This window comes from Triticum urartu, chromosome 6A (assembly GCF_056163025.1).
Source record: "Triticum urartu cultivar PI428250 chromosome 6A, HENAU_Tu73, whole genome shotgun sequence".
Lineage (NCBI taxonomy): Eukaryota > Viridiplantae > Streptophyta > Magnoliopsida > Poales > Poaceae > Triticum > Triticum urartu.
Window position 1 is genome coordinate 474,080,513 of NC_141878.1, and position 27,008 is coordinate 474,107,520.

At 49.4% G+C, this 27,008-nt stretch overlaps 1 protein-coding gene across 1 annotated transcript; it reads left to right on the forward strand.

Moving 5' to 3' along the window:
* The first annotated feature begins 21,964 nt into the window (after positions 1 to 21,964).
* Positions 21,965 to 23,480, forward strand: LOC125512358 (E3 ubiquitin-protein ligase ATL4-like). The gene has a single exon (XM_048677454.2). It carries the CDS (start codon positions 22,216 to 22,218, stop codon positions 23,320 to 23,322), a length of 1,107 nt encoding a protein of 368 aa, XP_048533411.2. The 5' UTR covers positions 21,965 to 22,215; the 3' UTR covers positions 23,323 to 23,480.
* The last annotated feature ends 3,528 nt before the right edge of the window (positions 23,481 to 27,008 follow it).

Below are 27,008 nucleotides of genomic sequence, written 5' to 3' on the forward strand. Positions count from 1 at the left end.
GATACAACCCTACGCACACCAAGTGTCTGCTTTACGCAGGAAGTAAACTAGGAGTACTTTGCAGGTATAAACGGGTAGCTTTCCAAGATAATAAAGAACTTGTAAATAAAAGTTAGGTGTTGTTTTGTAAAAGAACAATAATTTAAAGGATAGCGAGTGTGAAAAAATGGTGGTATGTGGTCCGAAATTGTTCCTAGGAAATTGGCTAAGTTACTAGATCAATTGTCATCATTGCAGTTTTATATGTTGGAGAGGTCTCTCCTAACATACTATCGTACTTGGAGCCCCAGGAGCTCCTCTCCAGGTCGGTCCAATTACCTTGGGTCTCTTATTTTCCAAAATAAATCCTCGCAAATCCCAGTGTATTTTTGAGCTCGACAAATATGGATTTTGTGGAAAACAAAAAACATACAAGAAACAACAATTGGTTATGGGCACTAATTAACATGTTAGTCCAATAAAAATAATACACAAGTGCACCAAAAGATGTAAAAATGATGTGAATATAGCATGAATACTTCAAAAAATATAGATAGGTTTGAGACGTATCATAGGGGTAGCTCTAGGCATCTATTCCATTATACACAAACCTCGATAGTTATCATCATGAGCCACTTGTAACTCCCTCACATGAGGTGCTCCCACATCAATCTAAAACAAATGAGGAGTAGGGTATTACCTCAACCATGAGGGTCTCAACCTGGGTAAAAAACCCCTCTATGAACTCCCCACTATTACTTCCGACTATGCTTGCCACCCTATCACGGCGTTGACGGTTGTCTGCACCATCGGTTGGCACTCCAGGAAGGGGTTGCATTAGACGGATACTGAGCCCAGACCAGATTTGTGGTGACCCTGGCTTAGTTGACCAAAGTCTCCATGTGCATCTTATAGCGATCCCATGATCAGTGTGTTGTTGCGCATAGTCAAACTGATAACAAAACAACATCCATAAATATTGAGCTTATACTTTCATAGTTACGTCCATCTTGTCAAGGTGATGAATTACCAGTTCAAACATTGCAGCAGAATCTTCAAACACATCATGTAGACCCTTTGGTACGCCACATGCAACTGACTATGATTGCACCCTAGTTCGCCAGGTTATCATCAAACCCATCATCCATATACTGCTACTCCATGCCTGGCCAAGTTAATAGCCAGTGACAAAAATGCTAGGTGAGAACTTTGAATGTACTCACAAGCAACCCACAAGGAGGTGATGATAGATATTCACGCATAGACTCGATAGAAAGGGACGGTTCCTGGACTAGGGGGTCCCAGCCCGGCTGGACTAGTGTATGGGACAAACCACCAGCCCGTCAAGGAGGGAAGACTTCGGAGGCCTTCAATGTGCGACAACCAAAGACTTGGCGTGTACTTCAAGCATATCTGATTAGATTCGGTATGTAACCATGTGTAACCCTAAATACCCCGGTACATATATAAACCAGAGAGTTTAGTCCGTAGGGACCCCATTCATACATTCATCATCATACCCCTAGGGTTTAGACCCCAACGCACCCAAATCTTGGTGATCTCTTCGGCACAGTAAAGGATCGCCGGTAAGGGGTGCAGGGGGAACCCTAGACCTCGGACGAGGTGGGGGATAAAAACAATCCGTTCCCCAGGTTTGGGAGTAGGGACGCATTGGCCGGGCTACGATGACGGGCAGGCGGCATCAACGGGAATGTATCCCGCCACGCGGAGCTCGGCGATGGTGGCATTGGTGACCTTGGAGGCCACCCACCTCCCCTTCAGATCCGCCTCAGCCATTGGAGCGGGAGGCGGAGAACTGGAGAAGGCCTGGGGCTTGGAAAGGGGATTGGAAGTGTGTGAGCTTGGAGGGTTTGAGCGTTGGAGCAAAAGGATAGCGTGAAAGAATGGATTCATCCCTCCTACTCTTTATAAGCCAGTAAAAGGCAAAGCGTCCCCCCCAGTTGCACCGTAAAAATTGCCATGTTTCGACCATTCGCGCCGTTATGGCCTCTTGGGGTGAAACAACTGATTGATGATATCCCTAAAATGCAGGGCACGACCTCCGTTTTGATACAATGTGCCAATAAGAGGTCTGCCTTGAACTGTGATTCAAATAAGTAATGACTGACATATGCGATGTCAGGAATGGTGACACTTCGGTAAAAGCTGTGAGTAATTGAGTGTCGTGGTCATCTGCCCTGCTAGTCTCTGAGACTAAGCAAGCCTAGCACTTCGGATGAGTGAAAGTGCATTTTCGGTGACACATGGTTGGATTTATTTGGTCCTCTATCAAGAAGGGAGATAATAACCGATTAAAGGGATCATGAGCTTTGTGGTGCCCAGTCGAGGACGTGGAACTAGCTTGCCAAGCCGAAGATCATCCAGCCAAAGACATTATCCGAAGAAGACCATCATCCTCGGCTCCAAAGACAAGTTCGAGGGCTACTGATGGTGTCCTACACTAGGGGGGCCTAGCCCGGCTGGACTAGCATATGGGCCGGACCACTAGCCCGTCAAAGGAGGGAACACTCTGGAGGCCTTCAATGTGCGGCGACTGAAGACTTGGCATGTACTTCAACTTCAAGCATATTTGATTAGATTCGGCATGTAAATCTTTAGATGGCAACTTCAAGCATACTGTAGTGTCCGGGGTGTCGCGAGGTGTTGGGAAACGTTGCATGGAAAAACAAAAAAAAATCTACGCACACGTAGTGATCTATCCATGGAGATGCATAGCAATGAGGGGAGAGTGTGTATACGTACACTCGTAGACCGAAAGCGGAAGCGTTTGACAACGTGGTTGATGTAGTCGAACTTCTTCTAGCTCCGACCGATCAAGCACCGAACGTACGACACCTTCGAGTTCAGCACACGTTTAACTCGGTGGCGTCCCTCGTCTTCTTGATCCAGCAAGACATCGAGGAAGTAGATGAGTTCCGTCAGCACGACGGCGTGGTGACGGTGATGGTGAAGTGATCCGTATAGGGCTTCGCCTAAAGCACCGCGAGAATATGACCGGGGTGTAAACTATGGAGGGGGGCGCCGCACACGGCTAACAATTGATGTTGTGTGTTCTAGGCACCCCCTCCCCACATATATATAGGTGGGAGGGGAGGAGAGGCAGCCAGGGGACGTCCCAAGTAGGATCCGAATCCTACTTGGGGTTTCCCCAAGTGGCACCCCTTTCCTCTTTTCACCGGAGAAGAAAGGGAAGGGGTAAGAGAGAAAGGAGGGGGGGCGAACCCCCCCCCCCCCTTTCCTTCTCCAATTCGGCCACATGCCATAGGGGGGCGTGCCACCCCTTGTGGGCTAGTGTGCTCCCCTCTCATGGCCCATATATTCCCCCAAGGGTTCAGGTAACCCCTCCGGTACTCCGATAAATACCTGATACACTCCGGAACACTTTAGGTGTCCGAATACTATCGTCCTATATATCAATCTTTATCTCTCAACCATTTCGAGACTCCTCGTCATGTCCGTGATCTCATCCGGGACTCTGAACAACATTCGGTCACCAAATAACATAACTCATATAATACAATATCAGCATTGAACGTTAAGCGTGCGGACCCTACAGGTTTGAGAACTATGTAGACATGACCGAAACACCTCTCCGGTCAATAACCAATAGCGGAACCTGGATGCTAATATTGGCTCCTACATATTCTACGAATATCTTTATCAGTTGAACCATTATGACAACATACATTATTCCCTTTGTCTATCGGTATGTTACTTGCCCGAGATCCGATCGACGGTATCTGCATACCTAGTTCAATCTCGTTACCGGCAAGTCTCTTTACTCGTTCTGTAATAAATCACCTCGTGACCAACTCCTTAGTCGTTTTGCGTGCAAGCTTATGATGTGTATTACTGAGAGGGCCCAGAGATACCTCTCCGATATTCGGAGTGACAAATCCTAATCTCAATATATGCCAACTCAACAAACACCTTCGGAGATACCTGTAGAGCATCTTTATGATCACCCAGTTACGTTGTGACGTTTGATAGCACACAAGGCATTCCTCCGGTATTCGGGAGTTGCATAATCTCATAGTCGAAGGAATATGTATTTGACATGAAGAAAGCAATAGCAATAAAACTGAATGATCATTATGCTAAGCTAACGGATGGGTCTTGTCCATCACAACATTCTCCTAATGATGTGATCCCGTTATCAAATGACAACTCATGTCCATGGTTAGGAAACCTTAACCATCTTTGATCAACGAGCTAGTCAAGTAGAGGCTCACTAGAGACATAGTGTTTGTCTATGTATTCACACATGTATTAAGGTTTTCGATCAATACAATTCTAGCATGAATAATAAACATTTATCATGAATAAGGAAATATAAAATAACAACATTATTATTGTCTCTAGGGCACATTTCCTTCATGAGGCACCTACTACAATCCTGTCAAGGGAAAGTTCAGGTTACAAGAGAAGTCGTATTTTCCTCTCTCGACACAAGTTGTGTCGACATCTTCATCCTGTGTTATGTTAGAGTAGGGTGGAGGTGATGCCCGTGCAGGGATTGGGTTTGGTGGAGACTTGGAGACACTATTGAGGTTAGAATATGGGAAAGACGTTGCATACGGTTGTGGTACAAGAAAAAGACGTAGGAGAAAGGTTGGGGAAGTATTAATACACCTATGAACTTGTGCAATGTCTCGTATTGGTCTAGTTTTACATTTTCATCTGTTCTTTAAGCAATTTGCGCCGAAACAAGTTTCTCGATCACGACGCAGATCAATAGGTGTAGTGCTCCTACGAATTTTCAGGCAAGAAGACACGAACTGTTTGTCTATATAGAGCACACATGATCTTAGCTTAATGTTTGGTCCATTGTGGTTCCGCATATCATACGTCTGCTCATTGAATACGCACTTGCCATCAATCGTTTTTTTGGCAAGCTAATACGTGTCTAATTCATTTAACGGAGAACAAAATACAAACCATATAGACATTGACTGACAAAACTGGAAACTAAAAAGCAGCCCCAACCCAATCAGCCCAAACAGCCCTAGCTCAAGAAAGAAAATTACGATCAAGATCGAATAATCCTTTAAGCTTGATGACAACTTCCGTCATCCACCTTCGACATCACCATAGTGGCCATTGAAGAAAACGGGTAAATATCACTTCCATTGCTGATTTGCACCAGCTCACCAAAGACGAAGGCATTACTGTTGAAACCAAGGTTGTCAGAATCATGATTTTGAGTTGGATCGGAGCTTCGATAGTAGGATTGCAAATAGTAGAATCTTCACTATCAGAGTCGTAGAAACGTAGATTCTAAAAACTAAAATTGTAGAATCATAGGGGTTAGTTTGGATCGTAAAGTCGTAGAGTCGTATAACAAAATCGCGATTCCCACAACCTTGGTTGAAATAATTTGAACGGAGTAGCACCCTAGACGCACCATCAAACTTTAGATCTGACTCCTGGTAGAATACGAGCAATACAACAGTTCCTGTAAACCTCAAATAACTATCGTTTATGGGAAGTTGAGGCAAAAAAATCTCTTCAACAGTTCCCGTAAACCCGTTTTTTATAGGATCCCCTAAAAACAATCACCTCCCCACAACAATACATGAAGATAGCCCTTTCTTTATAATTTGGCGGGTAGAAAACCACGTGGAAGTTCAGGACGTGCACCCTACACCGCGCCGCCGCGCTGCCCCGCACCATCATGTCGGCCGCACCGGCGTGAGGATGGCCACCTTGGCTGCCCCGCCTCACTGCACCGGCCGCTACCATAAGGCCACTCGCCTCCCTGCCGCGCTGCCTCACCGCTCTGGCTACTCCGATGGCCGTCGCCACACCTCCCATCATTGCGCCACTAACTTATGTGCCTTGGTAAAGTAGCTGTCTGATAACTTCCTGTATTTTTTTGAATTAGTCTGATAACTTCATGTAAATTATACGGCTGTCCATAAAACCACTTTTAGGCCTCGTTTGGTTGCACGGGATCCCGGAGGGAACCCCGCTTATTCCCCGGGCGAGAAAAGCACGGTCCCGATCGAGCCGGGGAAATCGAGCGCGATGTTTGGACAGATTCGTTGGGGAGGTATCCCTGCCCTACCCGCATCGTTTCCCCGGGGAAACGTTCCACGCCTCCAGGGGTCGGGGAGAGAAGCCACGGCTCGAGCGAGACCGCGAGCGCAGCGACCGAAAGGCGATGATGGACAAGATCCAGTCCTCCGCCTCCGAGTTTCTCCGGCAGTGACCGGAGAGACGGACCGCCCCCTCCCTCCAGTGCTTCGCCTGCATGCTCCGCCCACCAGCGACTGCGACGGCCGTGGTCGTCACCCTCCTCCTTCCCCAGATCTACCCTCCTCCTCGAAGTTCCTACCCCTCCGGTGACGGTGACGGCGACGGTTCCACGGTCAACTTCCACCTACTTCCACCAAGGTTAGCCCCCCTCCTCTTGCACCTCGTATTTTTTTCTCCAATCCATCAACTCACCGTCCATGCACTAATGCCTGAACTTGCTGGTCAGATCCAAGAACTCGAGCCTTTTCTTCTTCTAAATAATTCCACATGCCGGAGACAAAATTTACTTCATTGGTTAATAAGAATCCATCTCATATATTCATGTATTGTTCCTTTCTGAAAGGGGGAAAAAGTATAAGTTGGAGTAAATTACTGTACTAGTCAAGACAACTAATTTTCATACAAGGGCACCAATGCACAAGCAGTTTCAATGTCAGAGTGTACTTTATTTCAGAGATGATTGGAGCAACCGTTGATCGGTTCAGCAGCAGTTGACATCTAATCAAATCACAATTAATAGACTCGTAGGCAAAATATTGGAGACCTAGTGTAAGATCAATTCATTAGGAGCATGATCGTATAGACAATTATCATATAGGAGTAGTGAGGGAGTCCTGGATTAGGGGGTCTCCGGACAGCCGGACTATCTCTATTGGCCGGACTGTTAGACTATGAAGATACAAGATTGAAGACTTCGTCTCGTGTCCGGATGGGACTCTACTTGGGGTGGAAGGCAAGCTAGGCAATACGGATATGGATATCTCCTCCTTTGTAACCGACCTTGTGTAACCCTAACCCTCTCCGGTGTCTATATAAACCGAAGGGTTTTAGTCCGTAGGACAACAATCACAACATACAATCATACCATAGTCTAGCTTCTAGGGTTTAGCCTCTCTGATCTCGTGGTAGATCTACTCTTGTACTACCCATATCATCAATATTAATCAAGAAGGACGTTGGGTTTTACCTCCATCAAGAGGGCCCGAACCTGGGTAAAACATCGTGTTCCCTACCTCCTGTTACCATCCGGCCTAGACGCACAGTTCGGGACCCCCTACCCGAGATCCGCCGGTTTTGACACCGACATTGGTGCTTTCATTGAGAGTTCCTTTGTGTCGTCGCTGTTAGGCTTGATGGCTCCTACTATCATCGATAGCGATGCGGTCCAGGGTGAGACTTTTCTCCCCGGACAGATCTTCGTATTCGGCGGCTTTGCACTGCGGGCTAATTCGCTTGGCCTTCTGGAGCAGATTGAAAACTACGCCCCTGGCCGTCAGGTCAGATTTGGAAGTTTGAACTACACGGCCGACATCCGCGGAGACTTGATCTTCGACGGATTCGAGCCACAGCCGGGCACGCCGCACTATCACGATAGGTATGACCTAGCTCTGCCGCCGAACAGTACCCCAGAGGCCGCGCCCGCATCAGCTCTGACCCTTAGCTCGGAGCCAACTGCGCCAATCGAGGACGGGTGGTTAGACACCGCCTCAGGGGCTGCAGTCTCAATGGCGATCAAGCCGAACACCAGCCTAACCCTCTGCGTAGCCCGTGACTCCAAGGTGTCGGACTCCTTTCCGGACTCCGAACCATCCGCGCCCCTGCCAATCGAATCTGAATGGGCGCCGATCATGGAATTCACCGCCGTGGATATCTTTCAGCACTCGCCCTTCGGCGACATTCTGAATTCACTAAGGTCTCTCTCTTTGTCAGGAGAGCCCTGGCCGGACTATGGCCAACAGATTGGGATGCGGACGACGAAGAAAATCGATGCCCACCCACCACCCACTTAGTAGCCACTGTCGATGATTTAACCGACATGCTCGACTTCGACTCCGAAGACATCGACGGTATGGACGACGATGTAGGAGACGAACATGAACCAGCGCCTATAGGGCACTGGAAAGCCACCTCGTCATATGACATATACATGGTGGATACACCCAACGAAGGCAATGGCGACGAGATAGCAGAGGATGACCCCTCCAAGAAGCAACCCAAGAGCCGACGTCAGCGGCGCCACTCTAAGTCCCGCCAAAGCAAAAGTGGTGATACCGGCACAGGAGATAATAACACTCCGGATAGTGCCGAAGACAACAACAATCCCCTCTAGCAAGATTTAGAGCAGGAGGATGAAGGAGCCAGCTCTCCTGAGAGAGCGGCACACGGAGAGGAGGAGGATGACAATTACATGCCCCCCTCCGAAGACGAGGCAAGCCTCGACGACGGTGAATTCGCCGTACCAGAGGATCCCGTCGAACAAGAGCGCTTCAAGCGCCGGCTTATGGCCACGGTAAATAGCCTGAAGAAAAAGCAGCAGCAGCTTCAAGCTGATCAAGATCTGCTAGCTGACAGATGGACTGAAGTCCTCGCGGCCGAGGAATATAAACTTGAGCGCCCCTCCAAGAAATACCCAAAGTGCAGGTTACTACCCCGACTGGAGGAAGAAGCGTACGATACGGCTGATCGGCCACCTCGTGGCCGCGATAGAGAGGCATTCCAGCCAAAAGCTCAGCCTCCACCCCGACGCCATTCAAATAAAAAGGCATGGGGAGATATGCCAGACCTGCGAGACATATTGGAGGACAAAGCAAAGCATGCAAGATCGATCTGCGGATCACGACGGCGCATCACTCTGCGAGACGATAAACATCACACCGGATACAGTAAAAGCAAATCCGGCCGGGCCGAACACAGTGAGCAAGACCCATTCGAGCTGCATCGCGATATAGCCCAATACAGAGGCGCCGCACACCCCTTATGCTTCACAGACAAAGTAATGGAACATCAATTCCCAGAAGGTTTCAAACCTGTAAATATTGAATCATACGACGGCACAACAGATCCCGCAGTATGGATTGAGGATTTCCTTCTCCACATCCACATGGCCCGCGGTGATGACTTACACGCCATCAAATACCTCCCACTAAAGCTCAAAGCACCAGCGCGATATGGGCTTAACAGCTTGCCAGCGGACTCCATTAGCTGTTGGGAAGATCTGGAAGCCGCATTCCTCGACAACTTTCAGGGCACTTATGTGCGACCACCAAACACCGATGACTTGAGCCACATAATTCAGCAGCTAGAGGAGTCGGCCAGGCAATTCTGGACTCGGTTCCTTACAAAGAAAAATCAAATCGTCGACCGTCCGGATGCGGAGGCCTTAGCGGCTTTCAAACACAACATCCGAGACGAGTGGCTAGCCCGGCACCTTGGTCAGGAAAAGCCGAAATCTATGGCAGCTCTCACGACGCTCATGACCCGCTTTTGTGCGGGAGAAGACAGCTGGCTGGCTCGCAGTAATAACATATCAAAGAACCATGGTACCTCAGATACCAAGGACGGAAATAGCAGGTCACGTCGCAACAAACATAAGCGCCGCATTAACAGCGAAAATACTGAGGATACGGCAGTCAATGCCGGATTCAAAGGCTCTAAATCCGGTCAGTGGAAAAAGCCATTCAAACAAAGTACGCCGGGTCCGTCCAGCTTGGACCGTATACTCGATCACTCGTGTCAAATACACGGCACCCCAGACAAGCTAGCCAATCACACCAACAAGGACTGTTGGGTGTTCAAGCAGGCCGGCAAGTTAATTGCCGAAAACAAGGACAAGGGGCCGCATAGCGATGACGAGGAGGAGCCCCGGCAGCCGCACACTGGAGGACAGAAGAGGTTTCCCCCGCAAGTGCGGACGGTGAACATGATATACGCAACCCACATCCCCAAGAGGGAGCGGAAGCGTGCGCTCAGGGACGTATATGCGTTGGAGCCAGTCGCCCCAAAATTCAACTCTTGGTCCTCCTGTGCGATCACCTTCGATCGCAGGGACCATCCCACTAGTATCCGTCATGGCGGATTTGCCGCACTGGTCCTAGACCCAATCGTTGACGGATTCCACCTCACTCGAGTCCTTATGGATGGCGGCAGCAGCCTGAACCTGCTTTATCAGGACACAATGCGTAAAATGGGTATAGACCCCTCAAGGATCAAACCCACAAAAATGACCTTTAAAGGTGTCATTCCAGGTGTGGAGGCCCATTGCACAGGCTCAGTTACACTAGAAGTGGTCTTCCGATCCCCGGATAATTTCCGAAGCGATGAGTTAATCTTCGATATAGTCCCGTTCCGCAGTGGTTATCACGCGCTGCTCGGGCGAACCGCATTCGCTAGATTCAATGCGGTACCGCATTATGCATACCTCAAGCTCAAGATGCCAGGACCTCGCAGAGTTATTACAGTCAATGGAAACACAAAGCGCTCTTTCCGAACAGAGGAGCACACCGCGGCCCTCGCAGCAGAAGCGCAAAGCCGCCTCTCAAGGCAATCAACCAATTCGGCGCTTCAAAGCCCGGACACCTTCAAGCGCGCTCGGGGCAATGGCAAATAGACCGCCTGGCGCGATCTGAGCTCGCATAGCAATACGCCCCCCCCCCCAAATCCTAGCCCAACGATGAAACTCGTGTCGCGCGTACATAATTACGCATTAAAAATACCATGGGCACAAGTGGGGAGGGGGGCACAACTGCGGCACGCCCCAAGACGCGGCTTAAACCGCACTAGGGGCTTCTCGTTTGGTTATTTTTTTTCTTTTTTTTCAGGACCTTAATCTCTGGAAACACGGTCCGGCAACACTATTGCCGAACACATGATGCAGCAACCAAGGAGGCAGACAGCTACGTCATACCACGGAATTCCCAGGTTGATTACAGTAACGAGCGAAATATTCGATTTCATATCATTCCTCAGCTTGCCCTTGGAAGGGACATAGTCCTAGTCTTTGCTAATCGCACTATCTGTATCACTCTGCTTTAACGTAATTTTTTAATAAACAATGCATGACATTACGACTATTATTGCATTCTTGTTATATATATATATATATATGTGTTCATTAATGACACCTTGCAACCGTACACCTTGGTACGGCTAATACACCAGGGGCTTACGTACCCCACAATATAGTGTGAAAAGTCCGAACACTTTCACAAGTGCGGCACCCCGAACTTATAGTATTATATGCATCAGCTCCGAATCATGTCTTTGGTCAAATGTTGGGTTTGCCCGGCTCCTATGTTTTGGTACCTTACGTTCCGCTCTATCGGCTAAGATAGCGCTAGGAGAACTACTGCGATTGTGCCCCAGTTCTGCCGGGCTTAGCACCTCAGTAGAGAAAGCTAAAACTGGCTGTCATGATAAGGCGAGAGACTGGTCGCTGTTCGGCGAGGTTTTTCGAGTCCCTAAAGACTTATGCCGCTTAGGGCGAGGGGCCGGCCCTGTCCGGCTTACAGGCGTGTATCGCGCCCCGAATTCGGCCTTCCGAATACCAGGGGCTTCGCCGAAATTTAAAATTATAGAATTCTATGGCTAAGTGAGAGTGATAAAGCATTATTAGTCCGGTTGCCTTGTTCGTTGTGCTGAGCACCTCCCTCGAAGGACCCAAATATGGAAACAAGAGTGCTCAGGTTTATCCCGAACACCCCGACACTCGTGGCATGGGGGCAGAAGCCGAGGACTAGCCATCTCTCAGATTGGATAAACGGCCAAACAGAAGGTAATATTTTAAATTCACACAAGCGTTGCATAGCGCATATGAAACAAGTTTTCATCATACAGGATCACACGAGCAAGTTTACTCAAATATTACATCCCTTGAACATTCGTCCGCTACGAGACGGGCACCCTTCAGTACACCCTCATAATAAATTTCAGGGGTGCGATGCTCCTTGCCCTGCGGTGACCCTTCCTTGATCAGCTTCACAGCGTCTAGCTTGGCCCACTACACCTTCACATGGGCAAAAATCCGGCGTGCACCTTTGATGCAGACGGACCGCTTGATGACCTCCAGCCGTGGGCAGGCATCCACAAGCCACCTCACCAGGCCGAAGTAGCTGTTCGGAAGGACGTCGCCAGGCCACAACCAGACTATAAGGCCCTTCATGGCCTGTTCGGCCGCCTTGTGCAGCTCGACCAGCTGCTTTAGCTGGTCGCTCAGAGGTATTGGGTGTTTGGTCCCAGTATACTGAGACTAGAACAGCTTCTCCGTTGAGCTCCCCTCCTCGGCCTGGTAAAACTGCGCGGCATCGGACACGCTGCGGGGCAAATCTGCGAATGCTCCTGGAGAGCTCCGGATTCGGGTAAGTAATCGGTAATTTACTTTTACGTGCTTGCTTTGCATATAGAAAGCCTTACCCGCCACTATCTTCTTCATCACGTCGATCTCTTGGAGAGCCTTTTGGGCTTCGGCCTTAGCACTTTTTGCGCTCTTGAGGGCCGCGGCAAGCTCAGACTCCCGCGTCTTTGAGTCAAGCTCCAATGCCTCGTGCTTCGCCACGAGAGCCTAGAGCTCTTGCTGCACCTCGCCAACCCGAGCCTCGTGCTTCTCTCGCTCGGTGCGCTCCTTGGCCGCTTTATCTTCGGCCTTGGCTAGCGCTTGCTTCAAGGTCGCCACCTCGGTCATGGCCCTTGGCAAACATACGATGATCCTGTCATTTTGCAATCGCGTCCTCTTTTATATATACATATCTATCGACAGGGTATTACTTACCCTTGTTCTCCTCTAGCTGCCTCTTGGCAAGGCCGAGCTCTTTCCTGGACCCCTCGAGATCCTGCTTCAGTACGGCGACCTCCACAGTCAGTGCGGCGGACGCCAGCAGCGAAGCCTGCATATGCATATTGACACACTTATATTAGACTCCTGCGATATTATTTGATCCTCTGCTCGACTTTTCTTTGTGAACACCGAACAAAGCATCAGGGGCTACTGTCTATGCGGTAACATTTCTACTACATTTTAAAACACTTACCTCAAAGCCTGTTAGAAGGCTGGCACAGGCTTCAGTCAATCCGCTCTTGGCGGACTGAACCTTCTGGATCATCGCACTCATGATAGTGTGGTGCTCCTCGTCGATGGAAGCGCTGTGAAGCGCTTCCAGCAGATTGTCCGGTGCCTCTGGATGGACAGAGGTCACTGGCACAGGCATCTTGCCCCTCTTAGAAGGAGGCCGCCCGCCCGGGCCGCTGGAGGGTCCGGCGCGGTGTTCGGCTGAGGGCCGAACTCGGAGCTCTCGGGGACCCCGTCCCCGTGGCTCCCGGAGTCCGGAAGGTCGCCTTGAGGCGCCTCCAGGACTGTCTCTCCTCGACCCGGTGCCTCTTGAGACAGCACCTCGGCGTCGTCAGCAGGATGAGGGGAGGTGGTGGTCGGGACTCGATCGCTATCCATGTCCGACGAGCCCAGGGAGCCGTCCGATGATACATCGATGCTGGTTCGCGGTAGCCTACATAATCATGTTCGGCGTTAGGGAAAGCAGTGCGACAAAGGAATGCTATGAGTTACTCTGGTATCCGAATACTTACGATCTCCCCGGGGGCTTGGCCCGGGGCAACCACTCATCTTCGCCCTCGTCGGCGGCGGTGGAACTGTCCGGAAGGAGAGTCCTCCCCTTCTTGGACCCTTCGGCCTCCCCAGTTGGGGCGGCCTTCCTTTTCTTGTCTCACCCGCCTGGAGGGGGAGCATCTTCTTCTTCTTCCTCGTCTTCGGGGGAGGAGTGTGCCGCAGAGTTATCGGACGATGAGTCTGATAACACCTGGCATCGGGAACTCTTTCGGGTTCCCTTGGCCTTCTTGGTCTTCTCCGGCACCTTTTAAGGGGCCGAAGTCAACATCTTCGCCAGAAGAGCGTCTGCGGGGCCTTCGGGCAAAGGAGTCGGACAGTCGATCTGTCCGGCCATCTTCTGCCAGTCCTGTCAAAGGTACAGGAGTTTAGATACCGCATAGAGTCAATCTATAAAAAATAAGTATCCTGTGAAAGGTAAAGCAGCTTACCGCACTGGCTTGGCGCTTCGCGCTGAATCCGCGATCCTCAATAATAGGAGGGGGGACCTCGGCACTTTTGAACAGCACCCTCCAGGCATCTTCATGAGTCGTGTCGAAGAGCCTATTCAGAGTTCGGTGCTGCGTCGGGTCGAACTCCCACAAATCGAACTCCCGTTGTTGGCACGGGAGGATCCGGCGGATGAGCATAACTTGGACTATGTTGACAAGCTTGAGCTTCTTGTTCACCATATTTTGAATACATGTTTGGAGTCCGGTCAGCTCTTCCGAACTACCCCAGGACAGGACCTTCTCTTTCCAGGAGGTGAGCCGCGTGGGGATGCCAGATCGAAACTCGGGGGCCGCTGCCCATACAGGGTCGCGCGGCTCGGTGATGTAGAACCACCCCGATTGCCACCCCTTTATGGTTTCCATAAAGGAGCCCTCGAGCCATGTTACGTTGGGCATCTTGCCCACCATGGCGCCTCCGCACTCCGCCTGGCAGCCGCCCACCACCTTCGGCTTGACATTGAAGGTCTTCAGCCATAAGCCGAAGTGGGGCTTGATGCGTAGGAAGGCCACGCACACGACGATAAACGCCGAGATGTTGAGGACGAAGTTCGGGGCCAGATCGTGGAAATCCAGGCCGTAATAGAACATGAGCCCCCGGACGAATGGATGGAGAGGGAATCCCAGTCCGCGGAGGAAATGGGTGAGGAATACTACCCTCTCATGGGGCTGAAGGAAATATGCCCTAGAGGCAATAATAAAGTTATTATTTATTTCCTTATATCATGATAAATGTTTATTATTCATGCTAGAATTGTATTAACCGGAAACATAATACATGTGTGAATACATAGACAAACAAAGTGTCACTAGTATGCCTCTACTTGACTAGCTCGTTAATCAAAGATGGTTATGTTTCCTAACCATGAACAATGAGTTGTTAGTTGATTAACGGGATCACATCATTAAGTGAATGATCTGATTGACATGACCCATTCCATTAGCTTAGCACCCGATCGTTTAGTATGTTGCTATTGCTTTCTTCATGACTTATACATGTTCCTATGACTATGAGATTATGCAACTCCCGTTTGCCGGAGGAACACTTTGTGTGCTACCAAACGTCACAACGTAACTGGGTGATTATAAAGGAGCTCTACAGGTGTCTCCAAAGGTACATGTTGGGTTGGCGTATTTCGAGATTAGGATTTGTCACTCCGATTATCGGAGAGGTATCTCTGGGCCCTCTCGGTAATGCACATCACTTAAGCCTTGCAAGCATAGCAACTAATGAGTTGGTTGTGGGATGATGTATTACAGAACGAGTAAAGAGACTTGCCGGTAACGAGATTGAACTAGGTATTGGAATACCGACAATCGAATCTCGGGCAAGTAATATACCGATGACAAAGGGAACAACGTATGTTGTTATGCGGTCTGACCGATAAAGATCTTCGTAGAATATGTAGGAGCCAATATGAGCATCTAGGTTCCGCTATTGGTTATTGACCGGAGACGTGTCTCGGTCATGTCTACATTGTTCTCGAACCCGTAGGGTCCGCACGCTTAAGGTTACGATGACAGTTATATTATGAGTTTATGCATTTTGATGTACCGAAGTTTGTTCGGAGTCCCGGATGTGATCACGGACATGACGAGGAGTCTCGAAATGGTCGAGACATAAAGATTGATATATTGGAAGCCTATGTTTGGATATCGGAAGTGTTCCGGGTGAAATCGGGATTTTACCGGAGTACCAGGAGGTTACCGGAACCCCCCGGGAGCTATATGGGCCATAGTGGGCCATAGTGGAAAAGAGAAGGGGCAGCCCAAGATGGGCCGCGCGCCCCTCCCCTCCCTTGGTCCGAATAGGACAAGGAGAGGGGGCCGGCCACCTCTCTCTCTTTTCCCCCCTTCGCGAATCCTATTCCAACTAGGATTGGGGGGGAATCCTACTCCCAGAGGGAGTAGGACTCTCCTGGCGCGCCTCTCCTAGGCCGGCCGCACCCCCCCCCCCTTAGTCCTTTATATACGGAGGCAAGAGCACCCCAGAAACACACAAGTTGATCCACGTGATCTTATTCTTAGCCGTGTGCGGCGCCCCCTGCCACCATAGTCCTCGATAATATTGTAGCGGTGCTTAGGCGAAGCCCTGCGACAGTAGTACATCAAGATCGTCACCACGCCGTCGTGCTGACGGAACTCTTCCCCGACACTTTGCTGGATCGGAGTCCGGGGATCGTCATCGAGCTGAACGTGTGCTAGAACTCGGAGGTGCCGTAGTTTCGGTGCTTGATCGGTCGGGCCGTGGAGACGTACGACTACATCAACCAAACGCTTCCGTTGTCGATCTACAAGGTACGTAGATCACACTCTCCCCTCGTTGCTATGCATCACCATGATCTTGCGTGTGCGTAGGAATTTTTTTGAAATTGCTACGTTACCCAACAGGGGCCTGGGGGTGGGGATGAGCTGCCCCTCATCTGGGAGCCGATGCGCGATGTCGTCGGGCAGGTATCCGGCTCTCCTCAGTTTCTTGATGTCTCCCTCCATGACGGAGGAGACCATCCACCTGCCTCCCGCTCCGGACATGGTTGGAGAAGGTTGAGGTGGGAGGTGTGGACTTGGGCTCTAGACCTTGAGTGTGCAAAAACGGATAAGCAAAGGAGGAAGAAGGCGTGGATAGGAAGGTGAATCCTTATCCCTCTATATGGGCGGACGAAACTGAGCGTCCCCACTTGCCTGGTAAAACTCGCTTATCCCCCAAACGCCGCAATTGATGGCGCGGTTGGGTTACCCACGCCCGTATTGATGAGAATCCCATAATAAGGGGACACGATCTCTACTTTGACAAGACGTGTCGAAAAACTACCTCGCGTTATGTGCGGGGCTGGTTAAAGGGAACGGTTCGAATAATCACCGGTCCATGACATAACGTCATACTGCCAAAACAAGCCAGCAAATTAGATCTGCGAAAATATTATTCTCTCTACGGTGGAATGTGGAACTTATTTTGCAGGGTCGGACACTATCCTCGTATTCAAATTCTTCTGTGATGTATTCGGAGAAGGAACCCGCCTTGCAATGCCGAAGACAATACTGCGCGCTGGACTCATCGTCATTGAAGCCTGGTTCAGGGGCTACTGAGGGAGTCCTGGATTAGAGGGTCTCCGGACAGCCGGACTATCTCTATTGGCCGGACTGTTAGACTATGAAGATACAAGATTGAAGACTTCGTCTCGTGTTCAGATGGGACTCTACTTGGCGTGGAAGGCAAGCTAGGCAATACGGATATGGATATCTCCTCCTTTGTAACCGACCTTGTGTAACCCTAACCCTCTCCGGTGTCTATATAAACCGAAGGGTTTTAGTCCGTAGGACAACAATCACAACATACAATCATACCATAGGCTAGCTTCTAGGGTTTAGCCTCTCTGATCTCGTGGTAGATCTACTCTTGTACTACCCATATCATCAATATTAATCAAGTAGGATGTAGGGTTTTACCTCCATCAAAAGGGCCCGAACCTGGGTAAAACATCGTGTTCCCTGCCTCCTGTTACCATCCGGCCTAGACGCACAGTTCGGGACCCCCTACCCGAGATCCGCCGGTTTTGACACCGACAAGTAGTATGAATTACAGTATCATAATGCATGGTTGTATCATAATTAATACACTATAATCATGCATTTCACTTACATGCACACAAAGAGCTCCACAACTAGCATTTTAGAAAGATTAAATTCATATACTGATCTGTATATAATTGCCTATAATTTGCATTTCGGCACATGTTGGCTCATATTTTTCTCAGCTAGCTCATATATTCATCACAACACTAACACACGTCTTGCTTTTTTCTTATTGTAGAGGCTGTCTAGGTGGGACCGAGATCCAGTGACTGGCCTCTGGCCAGTCACGCCGTAACTGGCGGGAGGCCGGCCGTTGGATGGAGGATGTGCAGCCCAGGAGCGAACACTGCAGCAAAATCACTATAGACGGCACTGTATGCGAATCACTGTAGCTCGAGGACTGTTCACAAGTTCTTGTAGGCGTGCATTGTAGCTCAGGTACTGTTCATGAAGATCCATCCGTCGACCTTTGATCCAACAGTTTGAAGAGAGGGGCCAGGCACCATACTGTTCCCGGTGACTTGTCCACAGCAAGTCACCGGATCTCAGTCCGTCTAGGTGCTGTTTTGGTGTTTCCCGTGGTGTACATGTGTGCTGCCTTTCCTACAGTATGTGTTTTCATGCATTTTTGTGCAAACTTTTGTGTCCTGAACTGATAAGTATTCAATTGTGTGCCACATGTAAGTGCTCTGAACCTCTGACATTAGCAAATGATTTGCTTTATCCGAAAATGCTAGGTGGTGGTAGCGGCGTTGTGTTCAGTGGCTAAGTGCCTTTTGGTTCGTTGGTCATTGAAATTTTTTCACCTGATGAAAGGTATATGACAGCCATCCCTGGATGCCTTCTCCCTAATTTGTCACACAATCATAAGATGTGATGTGAGGAAGCTTAAATTTATTTGTTGGTATAAAGTGATCGACTAGTCAGCAAGAGATTTGGTTGATGATGTTATTTTTCTGGCTGTCTAGTTAGACGACATTGACTCGCAGACCTTGATTAAGCAAGAAACACAACGCATGGATAGTACTCCCAGCTTGCCAAGTGCCAATTAGTATCAGCAAACTTACTCATCAGGAAAATAACTTGTTACAGCTCCTTATGGACTCCTACTAGTAATTTTGTATGTGTTGCTGAATTTGCCGGGACACTCAAACACCTTGATATTTCTTTACTTTCTTTTCTTTGTTGCTTCAGTTAGAATATGCTATCATTCAAGTGACCTTCTAGCAATCTGGTTGACAAATGACAAACCTTTTCAGTTTCGACATCGGTTTCACGGGATTCAACACCTAAGAAATAGAAGTTAGTATTGTGGCTCTTATCTTTTTTCTCAACAAGTTCTGCTGATTGTTATTAAAAATCTAAGCTATAGTCATCATGTGCTCATGTAATTGTTACAATTCTCAGTTGGATACATGGTGCTAACTTCCTTTTTTTGTAGTTCAACGAACATCGAGTTGTGGTACCTGATGTAGATGCGGAGTGGAGAAAAGACCTGAGTAGGACTAGTGATTTTCACCTTGCAGCCCATCCTATTTGAAAGTGTCTATGCCTCGGACATGACAACTTGATAATTCAGAATTTTTATAGTGAACAAACTTAAACAATGATGCATCAATGCCAATTGTATTGATTGCTTTTATGTTGGAACACGAAAAAGGTTTAGCTCAACGCTTAATCGGAATGAAATGTGGACCGATGGGTATTTGAACCTTGGTGAAGTGATGGATATCAGTTGTATTTTTTAATGAAATTATAGTTTACATGAATTCTGAAGTTTTTGTATGTGTCTGTTCTTTTATTGTAAAATTATTTGTGCAGTTTTTATCTTTGATCTGTTTTTTTCTAATTATCTTTGATCTGTTGTGTTATATCTGTATGTTTTACGTGAGGGGTTTCTTTCCCTCCCTTGTTGCCATTTGGGCACATGAGGTAGTGGGACCATTTCCCCCGTGGTGGTGGAAGGGATTCTTATGCACAGGAAGATCTCCCCCTAGGGGCCTATTTCCCTGGATTTTTCCACCCTAACAACTAAATGAGACCTTACAGTAAGGTTTTTACAGGAGCTGCTGGAGTTGGTCTTATCACCTAGCTTAACGGCCATGTGACGCGTCATTACGAATCGTATGTTGCGCTCCTCCAACCTACGTACGTACGTAGTCTAGATACCTCCGTATCTAGACAAATACAGGACAAGTAATTCAGAACGGGGGGAGTACGTAAGTACGTACGACTGCCCCGGCCGCCGTGCTTCGATGTTGTGCCCGATGCATGCATGCAACCACGATCTGATCTGATACCAATCGATCCCAACATGTACGTACGTGGAGGGATTATTTCTGCCGTTTCCTTACTAATTCCTTTCAAAGGTTTCTTGAGCTGCACACATGCGCCGCCGCGTTAGTTACGTTATAAGATTAAATGTGACACGTACCCTTGTACAATAGCGGGAGGGGCTAACGCTAGTTGTTAAAACTTCATGTCCTCGCCGCAAAGCTGTTAAACCCTCATGGTCATGGCCGTCGCCGGTACAGGTCCGTCCACCGCCAACTTATTGCATATCCTGGACGATCGACCTGATGATGAGGGTTAAGCAACACTGTATGCATAGCCTGTGCGTGCTCCTAATTTGTTACCTATTTAATGTGAGTGAGATCGATGTGTGGCGAGATGCTCAGCAAGGCAGCAGCACAGTGTCCACATGCCGTTCCATCAATAGGCACAACTGCCAGTGAAACTAACCTGCCGACGACGAGCTTGGCACCGGCCGCGCACACTGTTAACGAGATGTAGAATCTCTTGGAGCAAGCTGGTCGATCAGATTCTATATGCATTTCGCGCTGCACCCATGCATGTGAGGCAATTAATCCAGCAGGTGACAAGCACATCTGTGCTTGAAGCGGATCACAATATACGATATATTTTTACTTACCCCGACTTGATGATGCTTACTCCTTCCGTTTTTAAATATTTATCTTTTTAAAAAATTTAACAAATGACTATATATGAAGCAAAATAAATAAATTTATATTTTAAAATATGTTTATATACATTTGTATGTGATAGTCTATTTAAAATCTTTAAAAAACAAATATTTAGAAACGGAGGGAGTACTTGTGAGTGCCACTGGTATTATTCCAGCTGCACGATACTCGGACGTACGTACCTTCCAGGCTCCAACAACCTATCTACATGTACATGTGCAATGGAATTCGAATGGCATTAAACAATTCCAAGTCAAATCCCACATAGTAGTAGGAGTATCTCTCTAATCATCGTTCCTAATTAAGAATGCTACCCGGCTCGTTGATAATTAAGTATATATTGCGTATTACGTGATGACGGACGCAAAATTATCCAGACAGCTCGCTAGAGAGAGAGAGAGAGAGAGATGTACACTATGGTAATCAATTCAAGGCACTTTTCTACTTGCACAGATTAGGTAATTTCCCGTTTGATACGCCATGAGTGCACTGGAACGCGGGGCCTACAATAGGTTGCTATGTGTCCGATGGAGTTCATAAATTCTCAGACATGGGAAATTAAAGGCCCGTACAGTGCAACACGTACCGGCATCCAATTGCATCACTACCTACGCCGTACCTTTTCCGCTCGATCTAAATTTTGACGCGCCTTTGCTAATCTAAAATAAACATGCTGTTAATTTTCCTTCTTCTCCTTCTTCACAAAATTGGCAATAGAGTTACTATACTGAGCTTCGAACGCAAGCAACTTCGCTGATCGGTAGATTAGATGCCCATGGCCCCAGCAGGTCTATAGTAGAGAAATATACAGGCCGGCCGTGCATGTCTCGCTCCATAGTGATTTTAATTAATACAGTATGCGCATTCATGGCAGAGTCGATCGAATTGGTAGTCGTTGTTCTTCCACCAAAATACGTTGTCGGTGCGGTCACTCCAGCTTGATCTTCCGACGAGCCACAAAGCTCGGCAGTAAAAACCGACAGTGTGCATATTCTCACGAATTGGCCGTGTCGCTTCATACGGAAAGGGCTTTAGCTTCTCCCGGAAGAGCAAAGACTGGGCCTATTTAGCTTTTTTTTCGTGTCAATCAAAGCTAATTGTCAAGACCGAATTAAGTAGGATTTGTGATCTCCACACGGCCGATTGGAGTAGGAACGGTTGACCTGTCTCGTGCAATTTCGCATAATACGGACAACTGACACGATCCACCTGTGCAATTGCAGTGCAGAAAGACGAGCATAGTCAATCAAAAACACAAGGGAAAGATGGTGAGATGAACGACAAAGGGTGGGTGGAGAAACTGTGAAGGCCATTCACATTCCTGCTTCCTGTGATGGCGAAACCGCCAGTATTTTTTACCTTCCAGTTCTCCATCCCCGCTGCGCTGCCTACGGCGGCAGTATGGCGTAGCATGAGCATAGCTCTCCGTCGCCACGCACCCCAAAACCCATAAAAGGCTCGAGACCGCGGCCAGCTACCGAGCCTTAAACACGCGCTCTCTCCTCCTGCATCTCCGCCCGCCATGGACTCCATCCCGCCGCCCGCGCCGCCGTACGCCGGGGACCCCCTCGCCGTCACCATCCCCCCGCCGTCATTGCCGCCGCCGCCTTCCTCCTCGCTCAACCTCTCCCCGTCGCTCCTCATCATCGCCGCGCTCCTCGCCTTCGTCTTCTGCGCCTCCATCTCCATCCACTTCCTCCTCCGCTGCCTCTCCTCGCGCCAAACGTCCTCGCCGGCACCGACCGCTGTCTCCAGGGCGCTCGGCGCCTCCTCCCGCTCCGACGCCGAGGCGGCCGCCCCTTCGGAGACACCCGCGGCGGGCCCGGCGGCAGCGGCAGCGGCAGCGGCAGGGGGCGAGGTGGTCGACGACGAGAAGGAGCGGCTGATCGCGTCGCTTCCGCTCTTCACCATGGCGTCGGCGCTGGCGGCGCTGCCCAAGAGCTCCCCCGACTGCGCCGTCTGCCTGTCGCCGTTCGTGCCCGACGCCGAGCTGCGGCTGCTCCCGGCGTGCCGCCACGCGTTCCACGCCGCCTGCGTCGACGCGTGGCTCCGCAACACGCCGTCCTGCCCGCTCTGCCGCGCCGCCATCTCGCTCCCGCACCCGCCTCTTCCCACCGCCTACACCGCCGCCGCCGCCGCGCAGCAGGAGCCGCTGGACGCGAGGAGCAGCAGCAACGCGTCCAGGAGCTTCCGCGTCGAGATCGGCAGCGTGAGCAACCGACGCTCGTCCGCCGCGGGGGACGACCGCCGCACATACTCCCTCGGCTCCTTCGACTACCGCGTGGACGAGGAGGTGGAGGCCGTGGTGGCGCGCATCGCGCGCCCCGCGGCGGCGGCGGCCAAGTCGGCGGTGGCCGGGCAGCGCGCCGCGCCGCAGGGCCCGGGCGAGGCGCTGGCGGAGGCGGCGGGGTCGCGCGGGTGGCTCCGGGAGTACGTGGACCGGCTGGCCTCCTCGGCGTCGTCCCTCTCGGGGCGGTGGAGCGCGCGGTGGAGCCAGAGCCACCACAGCCACCGGCAGGAGGACTCGTGGCGGTGGGACCCCGAAGCGGCGGCCATGGCGGCGCCCCGTCCGGCGGACGAGGACGAGGCGGGCCTCATGGGCCTGTACCGCTGGATCGTAGGCGTATAATAGGAGGATTATAATTACAATTAGCCCGTCTGTAATTTCGGACCCCTGAAGTTTTTTTTGTCGACTTCCATATTATATTAGGACTCTGATGTACGTAAAAATAGAATCGGCCCCAGAGCCAGATGATGAGCTTTGTTGGATCGAAGCTTCCGTTGATTTGGGCTGCGCCGTCGTCGTCTTCCTCGAACCATTCTCCTCCGGAATTTTGGCGCTCCGGTCCGGTGGCCGATGGAGCTCAGATGGTGGGCAGATGGCAGGAAGCCGTGCGTGCAGCGACGTGTTTGTCTATCCTTTTCCGGGGAGTGGTGCGCGTGTGGTTGTCAACTATGCGGATCCACGGCCGTAGTGCGCGCGCAGGCTCGCAGTCAAGCGTGCTCAGTCCGTGGATGCCCATGGGCCAGCTGCGAGGTTTAGGTCAGGGTCTGTGATCATTTCTCGTTTCTGCGAATTATACGGCTACCAAAGTTGATCCCAAATCGAATCAAAGTGGATGCATTCCCACCGGAGACCACTGCTTATAGAACGGTGTGGTAATCATACTTTCCGGGAAAAAAATCGCTACATGGTCAGTCTCTTTGCATTTTTGTTACCGTGGCATCGTTTCTTTGTCGTGTGATCGTGTCATATCGTTGCACCTAGGCATCTCTGACCGAGCTCCTAAAATTCTGTCCCTCAAAGCTCGACTCATCATGTTTGAGGAGTTGGTTTCTAGTCAAAGTCATAAAACTTAACTCTCTGAACAAAATTCTTTGCCGGTTCTTCTATCTTTTGGTTTGCATACTCCATTTCATTTACACATTTGCACGCATATTAAGTCTGAACTTGTTAATTTAGGTTCACGCAATTCAACAACATTGCAAATTTTAGCTATTCAAATTCAAACACATGAAAGGGTTCGAATGGAGTATTAGTCAGGATAGCAAGCATGGTAAAAGCACACCAATCAAGTGCTATGAAGTGCCCGCAAAAGATCATCTTAAAGTTGGGTATGAACTTCTTGGTTTTCGATACTCCGATGCGCTACGAGGAATCTTCGTGTCATGTTTGCATTGTGTTCCAGCTTGACAGGAACCCCACTGAAACGTGTCTTCCAATACTCGACAGGGCCACGAACAATCGCATTCTATTTCGAATCCCACAGAAAACTCTCTCAACATGCTTTCTTGCCGACTCTTTTTTTTTAGCATCAGTACAGACACAAGCGCTCATATACACGCGCATACCCTCACCCCTATGAACGCACACACGCACACCCTACCCCTATGAGCACCTCCGAGAGACTGAGCCAGCAAATCATCTTGAGATTTACGAAGTCACCGTAGGCGCCTCGTCGTCGACGGGAACGTCTCCTCCCACTGAAAGCGTATCGCCGGAAATCCTGAAATAAATCCAGGAATAATGCGAGCACCAGGATTTGAACCCTGGTGGGTTGGGGATACCACTGTCCACCTAACCAACTCAATCACAGGTTGATTCGCGCTTTCTTGCCGACTCTTGATGTGTTGCAAAATGAGATCTCTTGTTGCTTTGAGGGCACTAGATTGTGTTCGGAAATGTGACACATAGAAGATAGATGCCATCTGCAAGGTAGTAGCCCATCATGTACTAATGGCCTTTGATAACATAGTTGCAATTTGGAGCATCTCCGGCAACAAGCCTTCCAAAGAATGGTGATCTTGAAAGCACATTCATGCAATTATGAGATTCACGCAATCCAATGAATGAATGCCAAATCCAAAGATCCACTGACGCAATTACCTTGAGAATGATGGTTGGAATTTTGGAACACCCTTTGTACTGACCTATCAATGGTGTCAGCTGAACATCCAATGGCAAGCACCCGAACAGTTGCGACACACTTCATCAATGGACTCACACTTATTTATCCTGATGAACTCCTTCTCAGTTTACACCAAGGATCATGATCATCAACATCTTTTGCAATGGTGTTGAAGAGACTTCGATGCATCCGAAAATCACCGCCAAGAAATATTTCTTCGGATATGCTGGATTGGGCGCGAAGTAACCCTTGACAAGATTGGCATGGCCTTCGGCCCTATCACGGTTGATATACAAACGGTCGAACTATGATCCTAGTCTTGGTCTCCGAAAGTCCACGTGAACGATCACGACAATGGCCATCTCAATTCATCATCATCTTCTTCCTCCTCCTCAGACAAAGAGTCAACAAAGAACATCTCCCTCAACCTCTTCATATACGAATTGGAATATTCAATGATGAACTTGATTGCAAAAATACCATAGAAAACGTTGGGAAAAGCAAAACAAAAAACCTAGGCGATGTGTCGAACACTTGCCGGTCGAAGGAGGTGAGAGCTACCGCAGACGTTGTTGCGGCCACGCCAAGGTTGTGGGTGGACGCAGGGCTGAGGGAATCGTCTTTAGGTGTCGACAAGCTTGATTCTCCTCGAAGTCATGCTCGTCCGTAGCCGAGCAAGCTCGTCACGACCGAACTCTAGCTTTCAAGATGTCACTAGCGTAGTCGTGTTTCCGACGCCATTTAGCTGGAGCGTGGGTGCTCTATGTCATGGTGCTCCTCCGCCGATTCCTTTTTCGATGAAACGATGCTTGACGGTGGTCGTACTCGTCTTTGAGCTTCCGATCGACGACGACGAATGCGACGATTCTTGCTGTAGCGTTTGCTGGCGAGTGAAGCCAAGGTGGGCCGAGAGGTCGGCGGGGTTGCGGGGTGTCGGCGGGAGTGTGTGATGCATGACATAGGCAGGGAAAGTGACAAAGGCGACATTGGGGTGGAGGTAGCTGAACGAGAGAGGGGAGTAGCCCGAAGGGAATCTTTTGCTTATAAAACGATGGTAATCCTTCTTTCTGTAAAAAAACACAGATATGTATTATAAATGTTCATCAGAAGTACTCTCTCTATTCTGAAATATAAGTTGTTCTAACCTTTTCTAAAATAGAATGTATATAGACATGTTTTAGTGTGTTTGCGTATTCAGTTTAGTTTATATGTAGTCTGTACTGAAATATTCAAAACATCTTATAATCGAAAAAGGGGTGATATCAATGGACCTCAAACATAACAAAAATTACATCGAGGTCTCTAGACCATTGAACGACCACTACCGCTGTCACAACGAGCCGTCGAGACACCGCTGTCGCCGCTTCCCTATAGAAGCCGGCTTGACCTTGTTGATGACAGTCGAAAAATCTTCGTGCACGTGTCCCTAAGAACCAACGCCGTGGAGCTGCAATCGTCATTATTGAACCCTTGAATAGACAATAGAAATCTATGTTGGAGATCTGTCGACTGCGTCTGGATGGATGAACTCAAGGAGGAACGGAGTTCGAAAGACAAACTCAAAGAAGAAGCGTCGCCATCTGTCCGAACATCGCACCTACGAGGACTAAAAAGCACGAAAGCACCGGAATTCTCCTTCTCGCCACTGGCCGTTGAAAAGACGGATAGAGGGGAGGTGAATCCACAGACTTGTAGGTGAAGTTTGAAGAGGAGAGTTCGTTCTAACCACCAAGGTGAGGGAGAAAATGCTTCGAGTAAAAGTCTAGTCTAGATTGGAAAAAGAAAAGCACTACATGATCAGTCTATTTGCATTTTTGTTACCGTGGCACTGTTCCTTTGTCCTGTGATCATGTCATACCGTTGCACTTAGATACTTTGAACTACTCCTACTTGGCTGTGTATGGCC

Coding starts and splice junctions, on each gene's coding strand:
- LOC125512358 (XM_048677454.2), top strand. CDS start 22,216: ATGGACTCCATCCCGCCGCCCGCGCCGCCGTACGCCGGGGACCCCCTC.